Source organism: Hippopotamus amphibius, chromosome 1 (genome assembly GCF_030028045.1).
Source record: "Hippopotamus amphibius kiboko isolate mHipAmp2 chromosome 1, mHipAmp2.hap2, whole genome shotgun sequence".
NCBI lineage: Eukaryota > Metazoa > Chordata > Mammalia > Artiodactyla > Hippopotamidae > Hippopotamus > Hippopotamus amphibius.
Window position 1 is genome coordinate 25,460,106 of NC_080186.1, and position 18,796 is coordinate 25,478,901.

An 18,796-nucleotide genomic window follows, 5' to 3' on the forward strand; every position below is an offset into this window, starting at 1 on the left:
GAATGTAATTTATAAGAGCATGAACTCTGGAGGTTTTGAGTCCTGGCTCTGTTGCAGCTGGATCATTTCCTATCCTTTTTGAGTCTCAAAAGTACAGTATTAATGGGGCTTCCTAGGTGACGCAGTGCTTAAGAATCCGCCTGCCAATGCAGGGGACACGGATTCGATCCCTGCTCCAGGAAGATCCCACATGCCGCGGAGCAACTAAGCCCATGCACCACAACTATTGAGCCCATGTGCTGCAACTACTGAAGCCCACGCACTTAGAGCCCATGCTCCTCAACAAGAGAAGCCACGGCAATGAGGAGCCTGCGCACCACAACGAAGAGTAGCCCCCACTCACCGCAACTAAAGAAAGCCTGTGCACAGCAAAAAAGACCCAACACAGCCAATTAAATAAATAAATTTATTTAAAAAAAGTACAGTATTAGTAAGTACAATATTGTAAGTGTAATATTAGCACTTACTTGTAGGGTTTTTATAAAAATTCACTGAAAGAATCCATGTGAAATACTAAGTGCTGCACCCATGTACTGTTAGCTATAATTACTTTTATTGCTTTCATCAGTTAACCCAGTTAGACAACCTTTGATTTTTGTTAGATCCCAAAGGGCCCATATTGTAAAGACATTACTTAACCAGGGTTTTTGGAAGAATTAAAAGAAAAAACAAAACAAAAAGCCGAACATCTTATTTGTAAGGTTGGGATTTGTGAATTAACTAAAAAAAAAAAAAATCTTGGCAGAGATCCAGGCTATTCCTGAGCGGCAGCAGCTGGTGGAGAAATGGAGCTGCACTCCTATTACGCCAAACTCTTGGGGGAGTTGAATGAACAGCGGCAGAGGGACTTTTTCTGTGACTGCAGCATCATTGTGGAAGGGCGGATCTTCAAGGCCCACAGGAACATCTTGTTTGCCAACAGCGGCTACTTCCGAGCCCTGCTCATTCACTACATCCAGGACAGCGGGCGGCACAGCACCGCCTCCTTGGACATCGTCACCTCGGACGCCTTCTCCACCATCTTAGACTTCCTCTATTCTGGGAAATTGGATTTGTGTGGGGAGAACGTGATTGAAGTTATGTCGGCTGCCAGCTACCTGCAGATGAACGACGTGGTGAACTTCTGCAAGACATACATCAGATCATCCCTTGACATCTGCCGAAAGATGGAGAAGGAGGCCGCTATGGCCGCAGCGGTGGCAGCGGCGGCGGCGGTGGCGGCGGCGGCAGCGGCTCATCAGGTGGACAGTGGAAGCCCCAGTTCAGGAAGGGAAGGGACCTCCTGTGAGACCAAGAGCTTGGTCACTTCAGCCGAGGGGGAAGAGAGTGCAGACCAGCCAAGAGAGTCCCCCTGTGGTGACTGCAGAGGCTGCCACCCTCTGGAACTGGGGGGGACAGCCAGCCAGGGCGGTGGCTCCGCGGACAGCGACCGCTCCACTTGGCCCAAACAGATGGAGCCCAAGGTGGAGCTCGATGCGGAGGAGGTGGAGGTGGAGGTGGGCGGACAGCTGCAGCCGCGTGCTGCCCCACTGAGCCTGGCCCACGCCGAGGAGGGTTTGCCCAGTGGCCAGGTGGTCGACTTAGCTTACAGTAACTACCACGTGAAGCAATTCCTGGAGGCGCTCCTGCGCAACAGTGCTGTCCAGAGCAAAGAGGACGGGGACCATCACTTTTCTCGGAGTTTGGAGGGAAGGCCAGATGCTGCAGGAGTAGCAGCCATGAGTTCCATGATGGATGTGCAGACTGACTGGTATGGAGAGGACTCAGGTGAGCCCCACGAGCCTCCATCACCTCTGCCACTCATTTAAAACTCACGCATGTGCCTTCTGGTCTTCCACTGTCATCCTCATCAATGTCATTGTCACTGCTGTCATCACCACCACCATCACCGCCACCATCACCACCACCACCATTGTCACCACATTATCACTGCCACCACCGCCAGTAGGTATTAATTGAGCACCTGCTGTGTGCAGGGTATTTCCTCTTCATGTATGTTTGTCTTTTACCTCTACAACTAGAGTACAAGCACGTTGAGTGCAGTTTGGAGACATGGAAAGAACCCACTCTCTTCCACTAACAAGCAGAGGGACTTTGGTTAAATCATGAAATTTCTCTGAACACTTTTCCTTCAGGAGATAATCACCCCCACCTTGCCTTTCTCACAGGGTTGAGGACCAAATGAAAAGATTTTCAGAATTCTCACACATGAGAACATGTTCTATACAGGTAGGAAATTTATCCTTCTTTGTGTCAGCCATGGTGCCTGGCCCATGTAGACACTCAGTTAACATGCTGTGGTTGATCTCCTGGAGAATATTTTAGAGTTAAATTTGGCTTCATGTGAGTAAATTTCTTGTGTCCTTTGGTAGACTTTTGTGTTTGAAGAAAACTTAGTTGTTTGCCCGAAAAATTCTGAGAGGAGTTAACCTGGTTAACTCTTCTTAACAGGTGAGATAATTGTGTTGTAAATTGTCTTGTAGGAGATAGAAATAGACTTGGATGTCACCTTACTGATGAAAGTACCCTATGGCTTCTAGAATCTCAAGCCAAGAAATTAATGAGTCACATTTCTAATTCACCCTTCAGTATTGTGCAGCGAAAGTCCACTAAGGAAGGGGAGATCAGCTGCTCTCATTCGTTACTAAATGGCTATCTTGAGACTTTTTTTGGAAACAAGATAAAATCAAACAAAAATTTAATAACGTACACATAGGTGAGACCTAGGAAAACTGAGTCTGTTTGGAGATTTTAAATTTTCTTTTTTTTCCCCTTCATTTTAACAGTTTTTAATGAAATTACTTCATTCCTGCATCTAAATTTCTTTTTTTAAAAAAATCAAGAATGCTCTATATATCTGGTTAAAACTAGACTTGAAAAACTTGAAAATATGGTTTCTGGTCCTCAGAGACACTGGCTTAACCAGCATGTAAAAGGTAGTGGTTGTTAGGGAGGGTGGGGGGGACTCGACGGGGGGGCGTCAAGGAAGGGAGGGAATACGGGGATATGTGTATAAAAACAGTTGATTGAACCTGGTGTACCCCCAAAAAATAAAAAAAAATAAAAAAATAAAAAAAAAAAGAAAAATACAGATAATCCAATAGAAAATGGCAAGAGACTAAAATAAGACTTTATATAAAAAAAAAAAAAAAAAAAAGGTAGTGGTTGTTTTCAGTGACTACACTATGGGAACTTGTTGAAATCTAATTTATGTGTATATAGTAACATTTCACAGACTGTGGCCCCCTTTACCATCCTTCAGCCCCTCCTAATGCCACATGAATTAGGTAGAGGAAGTGTGGAGAAACTGAGACCCAGAGGGTTTAGTGAGTTTCTTAAGAATACAGAGCTGGTAAATGTCACAGCTAGTACTAGCAACCCGGGCTGGCTTCATTTCACTCATAAAACAAACTGAGAAGGCAGTACAAGCGGATAGAGGATTTCAGCGCACTGGCTTTCTCTCTCAACCCCTCTGCCTGTAAGCACAAGTATCAAGAAACAGTAATTCAGCTCTACATCACCTTCATTCAAGTCCATCTGTCCATCTATAAAGACAGCGCTCCAACTACAGGGGCCTGTGGGATGGCAGCCACCCCAGCTGCTTGCCATGCCTGTTGTCTGCCAGCTTTTGATTCTGTTCACATGGCTTCAGGGTACATTTATTCCAAGTGCCAAAGCACAGAGTAGGACTGATTTGTTTGGGTATTCATTTATTTGCTCAAATATTTGAGCACCTTCCTTGTGAAGATACAACGATAAGTCAGATATAGCCCCAGCTCTCAAAGAACTGATGGTGTCTCAGAGGAGTTAAGATGTGTGTAAATGGCACCATTTGGGAGAAAGATACTAGGGCTGGAAGACAGATGGAGGTGTGAGTTTCACAGTAGTCCAGAAGCAGAACTGGCTTCCTACTGGTAGATCAGAGAGGCTTTATGAAAGTGGCATCTGAGTACTCACCTCTACGTATAAAATAGATAAACAACAAGGACTTACTGTACAGCACAGGGAACTATATTCAATATCTTGTTATAACTATAATGGAAAAGAACCTGAAAAAAATGTATACGTATAACAATCATTTTGCTCTACGCCTGAAACTTACACAAAATGGCAAATCAACTATATTTCAATTTTTTGAAAAACGTGCCATCTGAGGGTAAAAAGAGAAGACACAGGGAGCAATTGGAATCAGATCATGGAAAACCTTAAATACTAAGAGGTTAGTTTCTATCTGTAGGCACAGGGGAATTTCTGGTAGCTTCTGAGCTTGAGAGTGGACAGGAGAGGTTAATTTGGCCTCACCACAAGGTGATGTGGAGATGGGAGACCAGGGCAGGGAGATGGTCAGGAGGCTGTTACAGTAGTTCTGTGTTCACGTTGCTTGTCTCTGACACTAGCAGACACTGTCCAAGCATATGGTCCTCCTATAATCTCTCCTCCCCTGGACCTCCAATCCCCAGCTCCAGCACCTCCCATCACTTCTTGAAAAGGTCATCTATATTGGCCACCTCCACTGTTTTACTTCCCATTCTTCGCTCAGCCCGCTATGGTCTGACACCACCACCTCCCCAGCCTGAAACCACTGTCATGAGGTCAGCTATACATTTCCAGAGCTGATCCAGTGAGTGGTTTTCATGTGTTATCTTACTTGACTGAGTGTTTTTCAGCTGTTATCTTACTTGACCACTTCCGGTAGTTAACTCTGCTCTTTCCTTCTTGAGATTCTTTCTTCCTCTGGCTTCTGACAACACAAGTACCCATTACTCTTTTTTTTTTATATCTTTATTGGAGTATAATTGCTTTACAATGTTGTGTTAGTTTCTGCTGTACAACAAAGTGAATCAGCTACATGTATACATATATCCCCATATCCCCTCTCTGTCACCCTCCTTATCCCACACCTCTAGGTCATCACAGAGCACTGAGCTGATCTCCCTGTGCTGTGCAGTAGGTTCCCACTAGCTATCTGTTTTACATTTAGTAGTATATATATGTCAATGCTACTCTCTCACTTCGTCCCAGCCTCCCCTTCCCCCAGTGTGTCCTCAAGTCCATTCTCTACGTCTGTGTCTTTATTCTTGCGCTGCCACTAGGTTCATCAGTACCATTTTTCTAGATTCCATATACGTGGGTTATCATACGGTATTTGTTTTCTCTTTCTGACTTACTTCACTCTGACAGACTCTAGGTCCATCCACCTCACTGCAAATAATTTCATTCCTTTTTATGACTGAGCAATGTTCTGTTGTGTATATGTGCCACATCTTCTTTATCCATTCATCTGTCGATGGACATTTAGGTTGCTTCCATGTCCTGACTATTGTAAATAGTGCTGCGATGAACATTGTGTCAAGTATCCATTCCTCTTACCTCTGCCTATTCCTTTTCAGCCTCATCATGGGGCCGTTTAAGGTCAGTGTGTCCACATTCCGTCATTGTCTTGCTTCTTCAACATCTGATCATTCCTGTTCATTCATTCATTTAACAGATATTTATTGAGCACTTCCTATAAGCCAGGCACTGTTCATCACAGTGAACAAAAGACAGTCTTTGTTCCCATGGAGCTGATATTCTAGTGTAGGGAGTCAGACAATAAGCAAATAAGTGCATATATAGTATGAAGAGGACTAAAGCAGGGAGAAAGTTGATAGAGAGTGAAAGGGATGCTATTTTATTTAGTGTTGACCAGGAAGGCCTTTCTAACAGGTTGCCTTTAAGTGAGCAAACTGTAGAGATATCAGGGAGAACATTCCAGGCAGAGGGAAGAGCAAGGTGCCAAGGCCCAGGTGTAGGATCACCCATGGCGCGTGAACGAAAGGAAGAGCAAGGATGCCGGTGTGGCTGGAGTGGAGTGAGCAAGGCAGAGAGTGTTGGGGGTTAAGGTCAGAGAGGCTGAGTGAGGGCAGCCCAGGTAGGGCCTTGAAGGTCATGAGAAGGCTTTTGAATATTGCTCTTAGAAGGGAATCCACTAGAGGGTCTCAGCAGAGAGTGACTTGAGATGACCTAGGTTAAAAGGATCCCTGTAGGTACTGTGTGCAGTCACCTCCTAAGTGGGCCTCTTGCTTCCACCCTGGCCCTCCTATTGGCTATAAGGGAGCATAGACTATAGTGGAGCATAGGTGAGAGCAGCAGGACCACTTGGGAGGTGACAGCAGTAACCAAGATGAGAGATGTGCTCATTGAATCAGTGTGGAAGCAGTGGAGTGTGGGAAGACATTCAGGAGCCTTTCTGAAACCTTGAAAATGTTAACGTATGTGGACCGAGCGATGGGATTCAGAATGTCCTGCTTGAGCAGTGGAGGAGCTGAGGGTGCGGGGCATGGAGACTATGGGGGCATAGGCAGAGGGTTGGCCGTCTCTAGAGGCGCAGCCCCTTTCTCACTGCACACCTCATATCACCCTGTTTGGCCCTGGAGGATGGCTGGTTAGCCAGAGATGGGTAAGATTCCTCAGGGGAGGAACAACCTAAGACAGGCACAGTCGCAGAGGGGCCAACAGGGGTGGGGCACAGACCCCTAATATCTGAGAGAAGTCTCCTGCCCCCAGGGCTGTTTTGCTCTCCACGCCCAGCTCAAATCCACACCTGCTCCACTCGGACCCAGGAGGCAAACAAAGATCATTGCCCCAGTCATGTGAGGCCTTTGATTGTTTATGGGAGTAACCTGAGAATGTTAGCCGAGAAACCAATAAAAGCAATGTGGGATGAGTCAGCAGGGCTCTTGATCGGAGAGGTCTTGAGCCCCCGGTCCCACTTTTCTCTTCAGTCTGTGTCTGTGTTTTCTTCAAGCTTGAGGCACCCGTCACTCACCTCGAGTCGACGAGCTGGTCTCGGCAGTGGAGAGGTGAGATGTGGTTGGATTAGGACTACACTGTCTCCGAAAGGAAGAGCTGACCAGATTTGCTAATGGCTTGTATGAGTGGTATGAGAAAAAGAGGCATTAAAGTTGACCTTAAGGATTTTAGCTTGAGTGACTGATTTCATTTTTAAAAAATTTTTATTTACTTATTTATTTGGCTGTGTTTGGTCTGCATTGCTGTGTGCGGGCTTTTCCTAGTTGTGATGAATGGGGGCTATTCTTCGTTGCTTCTCATTGCGATGGCTTCTCTTGTTGCAGAGCACAGGCTCTAGGTACACGGGCTTCAGTAGTTGCAGCATGCAGGCTCAGTAGTTGTCGCTCACGGGCTTAGTTGCTTCACTGCATGTGGGATCTTCCCACACCAGGGATCGAACCCATGTCCCCTGCATTGGCAGGTGGACTCCTAACCACTGTGCTACCAGGGAAGTCCCTTGAGTGACTGATTTACATGTTATGTTTGTGGTGCCTGTTGGATATCCCAGTGAAGATGTGCAGTAAGCAATTACATCTGTGTGTTTAGAATTCTGGGGAGAAATCAGAGCTGAGATATAAATTTGGGAGTCATTAATGGGTCCGTGGAATTTAAAACTTGTATGTTCCATGAACATATAGATGTAGAAGAAAAAGACAAGAGATCTAAGGACTGAGCCCTGGGGAACTCCAGCATTTAGAGATCAGAAAAATAAGGGAGCCAGCTAAGGAAACTGAGAAGGGGCTGCCAGTGAGGTAGGAGGGAATCAAGAAAGAGTGACGGATGCCAAGAGGAGGAACTGTTCCAAGAAAAAGAAGAAATCAGCTACGTCCAGGGGACTTCCCTGGTGGCACGGTGGTTAAGAATCCGCCTGCCAATGCAGGGGACGCGGGTTTGATCCCTGGTCCGGGAAGATCCCACACGCCGTGGAGCAACTAAGCCCGTGTGCCACAACTACTGGGCCTGTGCTCTAGAGCCCACAAGCCACAACTACTGAATCCCGCACGCCTAGAGCCCAAGCTCCGCAACAAGAGAAGCGACCGCCCTGAGAAGCCTGCACACTGCAACAAAGGGTAGCCCCCGCTAGCAGCAACTAGAGGAAGCCTGTGCGCAGCAATGAAGACCCAACACAGCCAAACAAACACTATGTCCAGTACTGTGTATAGGCAAATTGAGAACTGATTATTGGGTTTAGTAATGGAGAGGGCATTGGTGAGCAGTTTGAATGAAGTGGTGGGCAAAAGATCAAACAGAGTAGGCTTAAAAGAGAACTCAGACGTAGATGTGAAGTTAGTGAGGATAGATGCTTCTTTTAAGAAATTTTGCTATGAAGGGAACAAAGAAATGCGTCTGTGGCTGAAGGGGGATATGAGGTTAAGGTTTTTATTAAGGTGGAGGATCTAAAAGCATTTATTTACTGATGAGAATGACCCAGGAGAGAGGAGGATAAATGGTAATGGAAGAGTGAGGAACAGTGGATAGAGCGAGGAGAGGTGGGGGTCCCATGTGTACGTGGAGGGGATGGTCTCACCTTGGACGGGAGGGAGGACAATTCATTCATCGTAACGGGTGAAAGCAGATCAGAGGTGTTCATATTGGAGGTTGGGGGACGGCTGGGAGCATGTAGACGTTCTCTTCTGCTTTCTCCTCCTTCTCAATGAAATAAGCAAGGACAGCAACTGAAAGTGAGAAAGGAGTACATGGGTTTGGAGATATGAGCAGAGGGAAGGTGTGAAATAGTCACTGAGAAGAGTGGGAGAGTGAATGAACCAGGGAAATACTTAGGGTGCTTGGGCAGAACCAAGGGCTCTTTTGATATTATAATAGTCAGATGGTGATGGTCGGATGGATTTAAAGTGAGAATGGAACAGAGTTGTGTATTTTTTTCCAGTGATGTTAGCTTGCCTTGTTTCACATACAGGATAGGCAGAGAGTTATACTGAACTGGATGAATGCAGATAGAGGGAGATAGTGGACCAAGGTAGCTGAGGGTGTTTGCAAAGGAGTGATTTCATTGATGGACTAGGGGCACTCAGCTGGGGAAGGAAGGGAAGAGCAGTAAAATGGCAGTATAGTCCATGGCTTGGATGTCCCAGTAGAGAAGGAACACCTAGGGGGTGAGCTGGAAAGATACAAGATGGTGATGGGAAAGCAGAGTGCTTGAAATGTGAGTTATGGAGTGAATACAGTTCTTGGCGCTATCTAGGTATGGGGCCATGATTCTCATTCCTGTTTGTAATTAGACTGGGAAGGGTACTTTAAAAATATGATGCTTGATAGACATATATACACTAGCAACTGTAAAATGGATAGCTAGTGGGAAGTTGCTGTATAACAAAGGGAGATCCACTCGATGATGGGTGACGCCTTAGAGGGCCAGGACAGGGAGAGCGGGAGGGAGTCGCGGGAGGGAGGGGATATGGGGATGTATGTATAAACACAGCTGATCCGCTTTGGTGTACCTCAGAAGCTGGTACAAGAGTGTGAAGCAAGTATATTCCAATAAGGAGCTTAAAAAGAATGATGCTTCGGTCCCACCCCTCCATTAGCTTGAGATGGGGATTGGACATCAGTATTGTCTTTCATTTCAAGCTTCCCAGGTGATTCTAATGTGCAGGCAGAGTTGCGAGAGCTCTTCGTTTGGTATTGGGTGGCTGAGGTAGAGTGGAGGACAAGGTCTTTGGAAGAAAGAGGTCCAGGAACCGAGAGGCCAGGGGATTGGAAAGGTCATTTCAGTATTCACACCAAGAATTAGGCCAGGAGTCGTGCCTGAAGGCAATGTGATCAGATCTCCAAGGGGTGAGGGGATGACCTAGGGGCTCCTGGATGACCATAAGAAGGTTGAGTGGCAGTATCATCGGATGGGATGAGCTTTAAAAGACCTTAGGGTTAAGGAAGGAGGGAGGCACGGTGGTCTGAAGATGACAGTGAAGTGCAAGGAAGACCCACCCTCCTCTGACCCAGGGTGTGAAGATCGTGGGTTAAGGGAAGCAGGGTGCTTCGGGGAGAGCCAGGCCTCAGTTAAGGCAACCACTCCAACCTGCTGAGGACTCTCGAAACTGTATTCTTCTCTTCTTTCCCCGAGCTCCAGATTTATCTGTCTAACCCAGGTGTTCCCCTTGTGAATGCTCTGATCCTGCCTCACACATCGTAAAATCCAAATGGATCTCCTCATCCATCCTGCACCTGCTTTTCCTCCTGTGTTACCTGCCTCAGTTTATTCCACCATCACCCACCAAGTCAGCTCCCCCAAAAGCAGTGTCATTTAGAATCTTCTCTTTCCCCGCTCTCTACTCCGCAACGTGGTCATTGAGTGCTGTTAATTTTACTTCCCTGACCTTTCTCCTCCTCTCCACCTCCACAGCCACGGCTTTCACTCGTGTCCTCCCTTATCGCCTCCCACCTGAACTTCCTGCCTTTAATCTTGCCTTTCTTAAATCCTTCCCCTGCATTATCCCCAGAGGGATCCTTTAAAAGTCAAGTCTCACCTTGTACCTTCCCTGCTTAGAGAATAAAGGACCTGTTCCTTAACATATGAGTTGCAGAGTCAGGGATTTTTGTCTTCTCTGTTTGCTGCTATATCCCCAGGGCCTAGAACGAGCCTGGCACATGGTAGGTGCTCTGTATAAATTTGTTGAATAAATGCATGAATGTGACCTTCACAAGGAAGTTCTATTTATTTATTTGGTTGTGCTGGGTCTTAGTTGTGGCAGGCAGGCTCCTTAGTTGTGGCATGTGAACTCTTAGTTGCTGCATACATATGGGATCTAGTTCCCTGACCAGGGATCGAACTCAGGCCCCCTGCATTGGGAGCAGGGAGTCTTACCCACTGCGCCACCAGAGAATCCCACAAGGAGGTTCTTGCCCTTTCCTTGGCTTCATTCCACATCCCTCTCCGCCCCACTTTATATTCCGTATTCTCATTTAACTCTGTGCCAAAGCATGTATTGTTCCCGTGCCTGAGGTACCTTTCTCTTTCTCGAACTCCCAGTGAACTCCTATTCATCCTTTAAAACCTTGCTGAAAGGTCACCTCTCCTGTGAAATCTTCTCTGAACTCTAGGAGAGAATTCATTACTTTCTTGTCTACATTTCTTTATCACTTTGAACTTTGCATGTGTTATATTATATTGTATGAATTTGTTTCCATGTCTTTCTCTCCAGCTAGACTTAACTTCTAGAGGGAAGAAACAGGTTATCTTGGTAAAGATGCACGCTGACACAGTGCCTCGCATGTAATAGGCATTGAAGTGAACTGTTTTTTTTTGGAGGAGTCAGATCATAAGAGAGGAAGGAAAGTGATGCAATAATTCATACTTTTCTGATGGAGAAATAGTTAACAGTTGTTTTTTTCCAAGGACTAACACTGGACCCATTTTACTTAATGTTTTTATAATCAGGAAGGAGGTGATAGTACAATGCCAGGTTGAAGGGGATAAATGATGGGGAGAGTCCACAGTTCCAGAGGAGTGAGCAGGAAACTGGCATCTCAGCACCAGTGTGATAGAGAAGTAAATGACCCACTATACATATGCTGTGTTGAGCCATGAGCTGCTGCTTTTTTTCTGGGAAAGAGATTTGGAGTCACTATAGATTATGCAAAATGTATAATTTACATTTACATTTCCCAGGCCTTATCAAGGTGGAAACTAGAAACTGAAGAGAATAATCTCCACCCTTACATAGAATGATGTTGGGCTCTCACTTGACATTCAGCTTGCCATACTTCTGGCAGCATCTCAGGGAAGGTAAAGCCCAGTTAGGTGTCCTGAGACGGTCCCAGAGAAAAGGAGTTACTCTTGTGGTGAGAGAGACCACAGGAGCCTGGCCAGGTGATGATGCTGTGACCGAAATGGCTAGCATTCGCGAGCGCTTACTATGTGCTGGCTGCTGGGTTTTAGGTATTACCTCATTTCATTCTTACCCCAATCCTATGAGGTGGGAATTGTTATTATCCCTATTTTACAGATAAGTAAAGTAAAGCACAGAGAAGTTAAGTGAGATGTCCAAGGTCACACAGCTGGTAAGTGACAGAGCCAGAACTTGAACCCAGGTTTCTGTGCCCAGAAAGCTTGAGTTACTAGTGCCTCTGTATATAATATGATGTGATCAAAGTCTGTAAAATTCTGAAGGGCATGGATAGAGGAAACAAGTCTCAGAATACCGCAAACAGGGTAACTCAGGAAACTTGAAAGGAGCAGTTTCTATACATGTGGGTGATAATCCCATTGTCACCTCAATGGTTGTATGAACAAGGTGAAAAAAAAAAAAAGAGTTCCAAAAAGATTTAAGTGAATTTTTAGATATTTGATGATTTCAGATATATAGAGTTAATATGGACTCCAGACTGTGTAGGGTCTGCATCATAGCAAACCACTTCTACACACGTCTGGAAGCTATTCTTAGGGGCTACTGTCGAAGAAAGCATGACTCTTGGTCCAGAGGTCTGATCCCTCATAATAATAGTTTTTTCAAACTTTTGAGGGTCATTAAATCAATTCAGGAGGTTTGTATTAGTCAACTGCGGCAACTATAACAGAATACCACAGACTGAGTAGTTTAAACAACAGAAATTCATTGTGTCACGGTTTTGGAGGCGCAGAGTCCAAGATCAAGGTGCCAGCCTGGTTGGTGTCTGGTGAGAGCTCTCTTCCTGTTTGGCAGCTGACTGCCTTCTTGCTGGTCCTCACATGACCTTTCCTCTGTGCAAGAGTAAGGAGAGAGAGCCATCTCTGGCATTGCTTTATCTTCCTATAAGGACACCAGTCCTACCAGATTAGAGCTCTATCCTTACGACCTCATTTAACCTTATTTACCTCCTTAAAGACCCTATCTTCATATATACTCACATTGGAGGTTATGGCTTCAATGTATGAATTTGAGGGGGATGAAATTCAGTCTATAACAGCGTCTCAATCATGGTCCTAAAATGAAATCAAAGAGAATCGGCATTATCAGAGTGAATATTATTTTGGGAAGCTTTTCAGGTTGTCCTCGTGAAGGTATATGTGTTCTAAGGTTGTAACATAAGCTGTGTGTCTCACTGTGAGCCACAGAGAAGTTTGAAAGCTGATGCCTTACAGCATTCCTTGCAACCTTATATCAGAAGCCCACTTTCCCCTCTGGCTGACTGGGAGCCAGACAGAGCTGGCGTTTGCAGACAGTGTCTTGCTGTTAGCTGCGGGTGGAGCTGTGGTTCTCCCTCTCCACCTGGGTGGGTGGAATTCCCCTGCTCTAGATCCCATCCATTGGAGGACGGCCAGTGTTGTTGCTGCTTACAGTACCATTTGGTTCCCCAGGTGATGTGCTGGTGGTACCCATCAAGCTGCACAAGTGTCCTTTCTGCCCCTACACTGCCAAACAGAAGGGCATCCTTAAGCGGCACATCCGCTCGCACACGGGGGAGCGGCCCTACCCCTGTGAGACCTGCGGCAAGAGGTTCACTCGACAGGAGCATCTGCGGAGCCACGCACTCAGCGTAAGTGTCGGAGCTGGCGGTTCTCTCAGGATGGCGGGGTGGGGGTGGAGGTGGTGGTGGTTCATGACATTTGCTTAATGTAAGGGTAAGGTCAGTCTGTCTTTCACGTCTCTGTCCCCTGGGGTATTTTCAGAGAATTTTAAACATGTATTTCTGCTACTAAATTACAGCTGGGTTGGTGGCACTTAGAGAAAGTTAAAACTTATATGGTAACAGACTAGTTTTCTTAGGAGGAGAGTCAAGACAGTTTAGATCCTAGTTGGGGATGGTTGTCCAAAGGCAGAGAACACTGGGGCTGAGACAGGGGATTGTGGGTCTGTTCCCTCTGATATGATGCCAGAAGTAAGCTGCATCCTCAGTTTCCCACCCAATCTCAGAACCCCAGGGTGGGGAAGAGGTATACTGCCATTTATAGGGCTACCTGTGGGCAGCAAAGAGGACCCCTGCCCAAGGGGACCTCCCCGCCCACTGGCTGCTGCCTAGAATTCTGTCTCCCATGTGAGTGGGTGATTCCCACCTGCTAAAAGCAGTCAGGCCATTTAGAGCGGCCATTTAGGATCATCTTTGAGCAAGGCAATGTCTTTGGAAAACCCAACATAAAAATGGTTTGGACTTCAGAAGACACTATCAGGAATGTGAAAAGACAACCTACAGAATGGGAGAAAAGCTTTGTGAGTTATTTATCTGCTAGGATCTAATAACCAGAATATATAAAGCACTCTTACAATTCAACAATAAAAAGACAAATAATTAAATGATGGGTGTGAATAGACATTTCTTCACAGAAGATAAACAAATGGCCAATGAGCACATGAAAAGATGCTCAGCATCATTAGTCATTAGGAAAATAGAGATCAAAGCCACAGTGAGATACCACTTCACACAAACTAGGATTGCTATAATAATAATTAAAAAAGCCAGGTAATAACAAAGTGTTGGGGAAGATGTGGAGAAACTGAAACCCTCATATACCGCTAGTGGGAACATAAAATGGTGCAGCCACTGTGGAAAACGGTTTGGCATTTCCTCCAAAGGTTAGGCATAAAGTTACCATTAGGACCCAGCAATTCTACATCTAGGTATAGATGTTTTCAGAAAACTAAAAACATACATTCACACAAAAACTTGCACACAGATGTTCATGCCAGCAGTATTTATTATTATTTATTATGAACAATAGCCAAATTATTTATTATGAATAATAAATAGCTCAAAAGTAGAAACAACCCAAATGTCCATCAACTGATGAATGAATAAACAAATGTGGTATATCCCTGTAATGGACTATTATCCAGCCGTAAAAAGGAATGAAGTCCCAATACATGCTACCGCATGGAATAACCTTGAAAGCATTATGCTGTGTGAAAGAAGCCAGTCACCAAAGGCCACCTATTATGTGATGTGATTTATGTGACTATATGAAGTTGGCAGACCCGTGGGGATAGAGAGTAGGTTAGTGGTCGGGGCCTGTGGGAATGGGAGAGACATGACCATTAATGGGCACAGGCTTTCTTTATGGAGTAATGAAAGCATTCTGGAATTAGGTGGTGGTGATGGTTGTACAACCTTATGGGTATACTGAAAGCCACTGAATTGCATACTTTAAAAGGATGCATTTTATGGTATGTGAATTACGGTTTTGAAAGAATACAGATTTAAGATAAGTACAAAGTTACTGACTGCCTTTCCTCTCAGTGTTGGACGCAGCACACTTGTCTGAGAATGGCCTTATCCCAAGGCCTTAAGTTTTTGTTTGTCTTTTTTTTTCTTCAAATTATATCTCCAGTCCATCTTGGCAACAATGGGTCCCTGGGTGCCTCTAAGAAGTTTCATTGGTTGGAATCCTCATTCCCTCTATTTCTCCACTTTGTACAAGGTCCCGTCTACTGTAGCCCAAAGAGGTGGTATTCAAAGCCTCCATCAGGCTGCAAGGGTCATGTACACACTCGGGTTGGCTCAGGTACTGGGGGTTTAGCACAGGAAGCCCAGGAGACCTCAGGGGAATCAGGGACATGGGCCAGGATGTAACGGCAGCTCCAGCAACCTGGGTATCATTGTTGGTCCTTCTCCTGCATCAGCCTCTCTCTGTCCCTGCCTCTTGTGTGTATCCTGCATCTGGAGCTCTCTGAAAGAGAGGCTCTGACTGATTCACAGATCCCCCATTGGCTGGAGTTCCTGAAGCGTGCATGCATTAGAAAGATATGTATTATACAGAGGGGACCCCTGGGGCCACTGCCCTCACAAGGGGCCGAGGAGCCACATGGGGTAGGAGATGAGGCTCTCTTTCCTAGTATGCAAAGCTCTTTTCGTAAGTAAGAAGCACATTTATTAAAGAAAAAGTCAAGGGTGAAGCATCTGTTGGCATGTTTGGGGAATACACTATTTGGCACATCTGCCTTCTTAATAACTAAACATTCCAACATACATAAGAAGCCATGCCTAAAATCCTAATCAGTTCACAGAGTGCCCTTTACTTGCCAGGCTCTAGGGATATAGTAACAAATGTGACAGAGGACAGGGAACATGAATGAGGATAGCCCTTTACCTCTTGGCGCTTACAGTCTAGTGAATTTTACCAGTGATTTGTTAGAAATAAAACAAAGGGAGACGTATAGGTGAGACTATATAGCTGGGGGACCTAATCTGGCCTGGAGCATCAGAGAAGACTTCCTTGAAAGGCATTATTGGGAATTCTCTGGTGGTCCAGTGGTTAGGACTCGGAGCTTCCACTGCTGAGGGCATGGGTTCAGTCTCTAGTGGGGGAACTCAGTGCCTGTAAGCTGAGAGGCACAGCCAGAGGGGAAAAAAAAGGCATTAGTAAGGGGGGGGAGGGGTGGCAGTGGGGAAGAGGGCACGCTCCACGCGTGTCCGATGGCCCTGGGGTGGAAAGGGCCTTGGTGAGGCTGAGATTGTGGCAGAGAGAGCAATGGGGAGAGTGGTGAGAAATGAGGCTGGAGGGTCTGCCAGGGGCCATGTCTCGTGGGGCCCTGAAGGCCATGACTCAACCCCTTTTCTGTGACTTAGACTGTGCTGGTGATTTTAGGTCCATAGATCCAACCGGCCAATTATCTGCAAGGGCTGCAGGAGAACCTTCACGAGTCACCTGTCGCAGGGGCTGCGGCGCTTCGGGCTGTGTGACGGCTGCACCTGCGTTACAGACGCGCACGAGGAGGATGATGAATTGATGCCCATCAACCTCAGCCTGGTGGAAGCTTCGTCCGAGAGCCAAGAAAAGAGTGACACAGACAACGACTGGCCAATCTGCGTGGAGTCTGGTGAGGAAAACGACCCCGCCGGAGAGGATTCTGACGACAGACCCCAAATTCGGCCCAGCTTTTCTGATGGAGAGACACTTACGTAGCAGTAAATTGGTGAAGAGGGTTTAGAATCTGTTCTTGCTAATTCTGTGATTGAAAGCCACCCTTTGCCAATTTTGTGGAACCCTAAGAGGAACATTTTTTCACAGTTAATTCTTTGTATTTCTGTTAGACCATGTGGTGGAGGTTGAATTCTGTGACTCAAAGGACTAATGACTTTTTAGTGCTGCCCTTGGCTTTCTGAGTGAATCAAGGTTGGCCCTGGGGCTTCCCGTTTTGCCTGCTGGGCATCCAAACTCTGGTTTGGAGAAAAGATGAGAAAATCTCCATACTTTCTTTCATAGTGTCTCAGTCTTCTGCATTCCTGTGTCGTCATCCTCTTTCTCTGAAAAGGTGGGCAAGAATATATTAAGTTTTGAGATCAATCTTACTTCTGCCAAGCCTCTCCTAATGAATTCCATACTTTAATTCTCTGGTGAAGTAATAAGGAGAAAGCTTCCTTGATATAAGGCAGGCAGGGCCATCTGGCTATATGATTGTAAAAGGTACTTTCTAAATCTAAGATTGCAGTTTTAAAGGCTGGGGGTATTTATGTGCAGACAAGCATAGAAATGAACTGAAAGGCTCCTTATGGCACGATGACTTGGCCCCTTGAATTAAATTTTAAGTTAGCCCCATAAAGGGAGGCTGAGAGCCCAGGTCTGGGTGGTTTCCCTGTCTGACTTGGTATTTGAGAATTCTGCACACACAAATAACCTGTTTTATGATAGTAAAACAAGTCATTTGGGCAAAACTCAAAATGCTCCCCTGCGTTTTCTAGCCATTTCTGAGAGCCATTGTTGTGTAACTTGGAAATGCAGCCACCACTGACATGCTTTTGCTTCGTTTGTGAATAGAACTTTAATTGGAGGGAAAGGGTAAGCCCATATAAGCAAGTTATATGCCTAAATTGTTTACCTTTTAAAAGATCCTCTGGAGGGAAAGGGAAGGTTAGTAGAAGAACAGGTTTTTAAAACCAGTCTGCTTTTCATCCTTTGCAGCCATACAATTATTCTAACAAAAGAGACTGTACTTCTTTAAAAGGCTAAAGAGCAGGAAATATGAGGGATTAAAGATATTTAAGGCACTTTCATAATTTTATCTTATGTTAAAGTATCCAAAATGGATTTTCTTCCTTTAATTTTACTGTATTTGTATTTCAAAAGGTGTAAAAAAAATCCACTTTCCTTTCTGCCTCTAGAACAAAAAGAGATAATCAAAAAATTGTAAATTGGCTTGTAAATGAATGTTAGCATTAAAGAGTTCAGAAGGTGTTTAAACCGTACTTCCTAATAGAAGTTAGGACGTTAGGCTGGTGCCGCTGAAGCTGTGGCCCGAGACAGCTGCTGCTGCATGAATTCTTGGATCCCAGTCCACACAGTAGGACCACACATTGGCCTGCAGTAGATTAGAAGTGTAAAAACTGGTCTATTAAAAGAGATAATTAGAAAATTATTGTTCCAGATCAAGAGTTACATATTGAAAATTTTCAAGGACCAGAAGTACTTCTCTTACCAGAAATGAAAATATTAGTATTGTTTTAAAAGAAGGGCTTTAGCAAAAGGGAAACTTAAATGGAGGTGTAGAAGATATATTTTGCAGGGAGTTAGTTATGTTTGATATTTTTGCTCTCTCCGTTCAAAGTATTTCTGATGTTTTAACATGACTTTTCTACCTCACCATTCAACTCTCTGCCTGCTTTCTCTGGCAGAGCAGTGATCCTCTCTGGTGACCCCATAACCTGTTCATATCGCTGGGTGCAAAATAAAACATTTTACATTAGAGATTTTACTCTAAGACAGTGATTTTCAACTGGGGGTGATTTTGCCCCCCAAGAGTATAGATATCTGGCAATGTCTGGAGACACTGGCTGTTTGAAGTTTGTGTATTGGCATTGGGAATAACTGGATTTGGTCACTGAATTCTATCACTTTTAAAGGAGATACTTCCTCTGTGTGGACTATCAGATCATAAACTGTCCTCAGTTTTAAATTTATGTTCACATTTGGTGGTCAGTATTTATAATCTGCACAGTGTCTCTGAGGTTTAATTTGTGGCGTTGGTGATATTTTTATGAGTAAATTCACAATTGGGCTCAACGCAGACCATTAGTGATTTAGTTTATATTTGGCATC

The 18,796-nt window shown here is 45.1% G+C and overlaps 1 protein-coding gene across 1 annotated transcript; it reads left to right on the plus strand.

The window, feature by feature from the left end:
* Nucleotides 1–785: 785 nt before the first annotated feature.
* ZBTB8B (zinc finger and BTB domain containing 8B) lies at nucleotides 786–16,666 on the plus strand. Its single transcript, XM_057718486.1, has 3 exons — nucleotides 786–1,767; nucleotides 13,127–13,305; nucleotides 16,349–16,666. The coding sequence occupies exons 1-3, from the start codon at nucleotides 786–788 to the stop codon at nucleotides 16,664–16,666; spliced, it is 1,479 nt and encodes a 492-aa protein (XP_057574469.1).
* Nucleotides 16,667–18,796: the final 2,130 nt, after the last annotated feature.